Genomic DNA, 6,223 nt, shown 5'->3' on the forward strand with positions numbered 1-6,223 from the left:
AAAAAAAAAAAAAAAAAAGCGTAACTCTGGCCTTCCTGGAGCCCCTTAGCCTGACCTCTGCTCAAAAATCTCCCCACAGAAAGCCCAGAATCCAGATCTCTCTTCCAGTGCCCTTCATCCTCCTATGTCAACCTTTGCTCAGCCTGACTAGTTCACAGTTATCTTGTTTCTGACCCCAAAACAGTGAGTACAGCAATGACTCTCAAACTTTGGTGCTCAGGCTCAGCTGGGGAGCCTGTTAAAAATATTGGCCACCCTACAACAGAAGTTATTGATTTATTATCTCTGGGTTTGGGCAAAGGGATGTGCCTCTTGAACTAGTTCCTCAGGTGTTTCTATCTGATGAGAGAAGGCCATAAAAATGTAAAGTATAATTCTGATTATTACAGTCTAGCAACTCAGCCACTTTGGGCCCTTAACCACAGTAAAGAAGACTGGTCCTCCAGGAAAGGAGAAGCTGAATGTGTTCCTCAGAGAACTTTCAGAAGAGAAGTGGGAGGGTTAGGGAAACACACTGGTTTCTGGAGAAAGTATAGGAATGTGGTAGGGAGCGCAGGGATTTAAGACTTTGGATATTTATACATGAGTGCCAACGACAGAAATCAGTATGTTTTATAAACTGAGGCACTAACAAAAAAGAAAAAAAATTAGAAAGATGTTGTCTGATCATAGAAAAGGAACAATGACAACATCAGGAGTTTGACAATTTATGCTTATCCCTTGTAGCACAAGAATGGTTAAATTAAACTGTTTTCTAGTTAATTACTCCAATACCATATATTTAGTTACTTAAAAAAATTACAATGACAACTAGGCATCATACTTACCTGGAATAGATAGCACATGGAAATTGTGTCCTTTACCAAATAGGAAAAATCGTTAAAAAAAACACATACTTCATGCCATAAGGAGACTCTAGAAAGAAGTCCAATATTAAAAGTATTTCCTAAAGGATCCTTCTAAGACAGTACATTTGAGACTCTAAAATGCAAAAGACAAACCATGTTCCTCAACTGGACTTACTTCAGTGCTGAGAGCTAAAAGATAGTCAGAATTCTGAGGGCTATACATCATCTGAGTGAGGGGATGAAAAGGGAGATCTGTTTGCACAAAGTTCTTCGCAAAATCTGATGATCTGAAGATTCTTCCTCCACGACTTCCTCCAGACACCTCTGCTGTTAATACCACCTGACAGGAAGAGGAAAGATCTGATTCAGGGTATGATACTATCTATGCAAGCACACGAGTTCTTACACCATTTTCACCAGACATTAGTTAAGAAATCTTAGTTCTAGAAGTAAGAAGAGTTATAAAAACCTATTAGTTGCTCCACTCTACTCCTTGGGTCTTATTCTTATCAAAAAATAACACCCTGAACTGAGCTGGGACATCGTATCTATGGGTTTAAGCCTAGATTAGGCTGAATAACTGAGATTAGCTTTCCAAAAGACTAAAATGTTGTCATAGGGTATATACATTGGAATGTTAAGCAACTGCTGCATAATTATTAAGGGCTTTGGTGCACCTTGGGCAGGGAACAAAAAAAATAAATTTGTGTGCTCAGAGTTCCATTCTTTTTTTTTTTTGAGACGGAGTCTCGCTCTGTCGCCGAGGCTGGAGTGCAGTGGCCAGGTCTCAGCTCACTGCAAGCTCACGCCATTCTCCTGCCTCAGCCTCCCGAGTAGCTGGGACTACAGGCACCCGCCACGTCGCCTGGCTAGTTTTTTGTAATTTTTAGTAGAGACGGGGTTTCACCGTGTTAGCCAGGATGGTCTCCATCTCCTGACCTCGTGATCCGCCCGTCTAGGCCTCCCAAAGTGCTGGGATTACAGGCTTGAGCCACCGCGCCCGGCCAAGAGTTCCATTCTTATACGACCGATATTAAATTGTGTTTAAGGCAGGCACAGTGGCTCAAGCCTCTAATCCCAGCACTTCAGGGGGCCGAGGTGGGCGGATCGCTTGAGTCCAGGAGTTCAAGACCAGCCTGGGCAACACAGCAAAACCCTGTCTCTACAAAAAAAAAAAAAAAAAAAAAAAAAAAAAAAACTACCCGGGAGTGGTGACAAGAGCCTGTAGTCTCAGCTACTCAAGTGACTGAGGTGGGAGGATCCCTTGAGCCTAGGTCAAGGCTGCAGTGAGCTGTGATGGTACCACTGCACTCCAGCCTGGGGGACAGAGTGAGACCTTGTCTTAAAAAAAAAAAAAAAGTGTTTAATTTTAAAATACAAATATAGCAATACTAAACTAAAATACATTATTGTGAATCACTGGACTATGCCAACACTAATACCTGACAGCTCTGCATGTGGTATCAAGCACAAGCTTTATGTATATAAGAATGAGTCTCACCTTTCCAGAGTTCTCAGGACCAATAGCCATGCCAAATTCCGTCCGAATAAAGGTGTTATTGATGAGATTTGTAATATCCTTAAAGTTCTTCCCATAATCCTCACTGAGAGGAAGAAAAAAAGGGCAAATTTAGGGTACAGTGGTCATGGATATTACTGAGTTCCTATCCAGCTTTCATTCTCCCTTTCCACCAACCATGCTGAGAGACTCGGCTCACCCTCAACAGTCACATTCCTAGCTCCAGAGGTGCCCTGGTGAGTCCAAAGAACATTCCACCCTACCTCACCAGTGATGGGGGTTCAGGAATTGGGGAGTGACTCAGGATGAGCCAATGGGAGACAAAAGCGGGGGGAAATTTGGGGTCTTCTAGGAAGCACACTGCCTCCCACTTATGACAGCCACCTGATAAAATGGTCTATATTCCTTCAGACCAGCAGTTCTCAATCAGGGTGTTTCTGTTCCCCAAGAAACTTTTGGTGATATCTGCAGACTTTTTTTTTCCTTTCTTTGAGACAAGATCACACTCTGTTACCCAGGCTAGAGTTCAGTGGTGCAATCTCAGCTCAGTGGTGCAATTTCCAGGCTCAAGCAATTCTACAGCCTCAGCCTCCCGAGTAGCTGGAATTACAGGTCTGTGTCACCACGCCTGGTTAATTTTTGTATTTTAAGTAGAGATGGGGTTTCACCACGTTGCCCAGGCTGGTCTCGAACTCCCGAGCTCAAAGCGATCTGCCCGCCTTGGCCTCCCAAAGTGCTGGGATTATAGACATGAGCCACTGCACCTGGTCCTGGAGACATTTTTGATTATCACAACACAGGGCTGAGGCGCTACTGGCATTAAATGGGTAGTGGCCAGCGATGTTGCCAAACCTCCTACAAGGCACAGGACAGTCCCACAATAATAAAGAATTACCTGGCCCCAAATGTCAACAGTAGTAAGGTTGAGAAACCCCAATGATGCAGTATATGAACACACAGTAAAAAGACTGCTGTCGTTATTCCGTCCCAATGGGAGCACAGAGAAGGTAATTTCAGAATTCCTGAGAAGTAGAGCCTATGACACTGAATTGAATTGACCCTGAAGCCTGTCATTCCTCTGTACTTAGTTACAGAATCAACTATTCCCTTATTATTCAAGTTAGTTTAAGGTAAGATCTATGCAAAGTACAGCCAAAGGCTTCTAACTAATCTATTAATCCACAGTACTTATGATAAAGCTGTAAGTGAAGCTGTACCAAGTTCTTGAAGTTTTCCCCCCTAGAAGTTACCATCCTTAGGCACAAGTCTCTAAGGCACTCAGTACATGAAATATACCTAGGAAAAACAAACAAACTTCATCTCAACTTTCGGGGTTTCAAAACTTTTTCCAAAAGTTCATTCCAACAATATCTTTGAGAAGTATCTGAATCCATGTTTAGATTCTGGGAAATAAAAGCAAAAATTCCACAGCTGTCTAACACTGACAGGTTTAATACTATGTATAGCTCTCTTACATAATACACAATGCTAAATCTTAATGTTCATTAAAGTTAAGTATCCATCAATGAAGACAGCTGTGCACCGCAAATTTTCGCACACATATCAATGTAATCTGTAGTGGTCTTCAATGATAGAATATAGCTACATGTTGCATGAAGATGTTTTGGTCACCAACGGATTATTTATACGATGGTGAGTCCAGAAGATTATGATACCATATTGTTACCATGTCTTTTCTGTTTAGATATACAAATACTTAGCACTGTGTTATAGCTGCCTACAGTATTCAGTACGGTAACATTCTCTACGGGTTTGTTGCCTAGGAACCACAGGTTATACCACATAGCTGCGGTGTGTAGTAGGCTATACTGTCTAGGTATGAGTAAGTACACTCTGTGATGTTTGCACAATAATGAAATCACCTAATGATGCACTTCACAGAATGTATCCCAATCAATAAGTGAAGCTTGAATATACATGATGTAAATGATGTTACAGGTTTTGGTAGCGGCCTCAACAAATAAAGAATTGCAAAACCATGAGTGATATAAGGGGCTGAAGTGAACATCTTGTCCAACTCCCTCATTTCACAGATGAGGAGTTGCAAGGGAAGGCAATTTATCAAAAGTCAACTAGTTAATTAAGGGCAAAATTGAAACTATAGTCCAATTCTCTGAACCTTTAGCCCTAAACTAGAGATAACTTTTAATTATCTGTGAGGAATTTTTCCCTTACAAACTGGGACCTTCCTCTATCTTGCTGGGGGCTTATGACCTGGCAGAAGAGATCAGCTAAGAGAAAGTTGGAGACAGAAGGGAAGTATCCATGTGTGTATGTAGAGGCCCCTGATAATATGCTTAAACAACTACATGTATCTAAGTTGTCTGAATGACTTTATCCTTCCTTAAGTACATACACACACATAGAAAATTCCTAGATAAATGAAACAGCATTGGGCACCACCCAACTGAGTCCTATATTACCCTTCCTTTGTCTTTGGAGTAGATCAGCTCTTACCTTCCTGACAGCTGGCCAAGAGATGTGCATAAACAATTCCCAGCTCTACAGTGCATATATCATCAACAGCCCTGTAAATCTTCCAAAGGGGTTGAAGCAGCCTGATTAGTACTAGTTTACAAATCGGTCCTGCTTCATGACATCCCCAGAGAATCTCCACAAACCTGTTGGCAAGCCTGCTTGCTTTTTAAGAACTTGGCACAACAAACACATCCCTGCCCTTCAAAAAAAGAAACCAGCATGAGCAAAACAAAAAATCACCTGCTACAGCACTCTAGTACTTTAGTCAGTTAAATAAAGGGAGAAAATGAACTAGTATTAACCTGCTGGGACTTAAGCAGGGTTCTAGCAAGGCCACTTTGGGCCCAGGGGTATATTTTATTAACACAATACTTTATTTAAATGTAGCTTTATTTTCTATCAGCATACATATCACGAAGATATGTATGGTCTCAAACTCCTGGCCTCAAGCAATCCTCCCACCTCGGCCTCCCAAAGTGCTAGGATTACAGGCTGATCCTCGCACTTTATTTTCTATCAGCATACATCATGAAGAGCAAATCAATGAAGCAACTTTGATAAATAAATCTAATTTTCAAATTCCATATGATAATTAATGCAGTTAGGCACAGCCGTCAAATGATAGGTAAACAATTAAAACCCTGTGAAACCATCTGCTTTAGAAACAAGTCTTTTTGGCTGGGCGCGGTGGCTCATGCCTGTAATCCCAGCACTTTAGGACGCCAAGGCGGGTGGATCATGAGGTCAGGAGTTCACACCAGCCTGGCCAAGAAGGTGAAACTCCGTCTCTACTAAAAATACAAAAATTAGCCGGGCGTGGTGGCACATGCCTGTAATCCCTGCTACTCAGGAGGCTGAGGCAAAGAATTGCTTGACCCCGGGAGGCGGAGGTTGCAGTGAGCCAAGATCGTGCCATTGCACTCCAGCCTAGGCGACAGAGCGAGACTCCATCTCAAAAAAAAAAAAAAAAAAAAAAAGGAAAAGAAAAAAAGAAACAAGTCTTTTTAATAACAATTCTATGCATCAACACTAATGTCCACTTTCTGGTTACTAAAAATAAATGATCATGGCCAGGCGCGGTGGCTCACGCCTGTAATCCCAGCACTTTGGGAGGCCGAGGCAGGTGGATCACGAGGTCAGGAGATCAAGACCATCCTGGCTACACAGGTAAAACCCGGTGTCTACTAAAAATATAAAAAATTAGCCGGGCGTGGTAACGGGTGCCTGTAGTCCCACCTACTCGGGAGGCTGAGGCAGGAGAATGGCCTGAACCCAGGAGGCGGAGCTTGCAGTGAGCAGAGACCACACCACTGCACTCAAGCCTAGGCGACAGAGCGAGACTCCATCTCAAAAAAAA

General features: G+C 42.4%; 1 protein-coding gene across 1 annotated transcript in view; it reads right to left on the reverse strand.

The window, feature by feature from the left end:
- The window catches only part of SORT1 (sortilin 1), a 79,384-nt gene that overhangs the window by 48,949 nt on the left and 24,212 nt on the right, over positions 1-6,223 (reverse strand). Inside the window, 2 exon segments of the mRNA XM_017858772.1 lie at positions 1,024-1,188; positions 2,350-2,452. Coding sequence (XP_017714261.1) covers positions 1,024-1,188; positions 2,350-2,452 — 268 coding nt within the window.

Source organism: Rhinopithecus bieti, unplaced genomic scaffold (assembly GCF_001698545.2).
Source record: "Rhinopithecus bieti isolate Rb0 unplaced genomic scaffold, ASM169854v2 scaffold_48884, whole genome shotgun sequence".
NCBI classification, from domain to species: domain Eukaryota; kingdom Metazoa; phylum Chordata; class Mammalia; order Primates; family Cercopithecidae; genus Rhinopithecus; species Rhinopithecus bieti.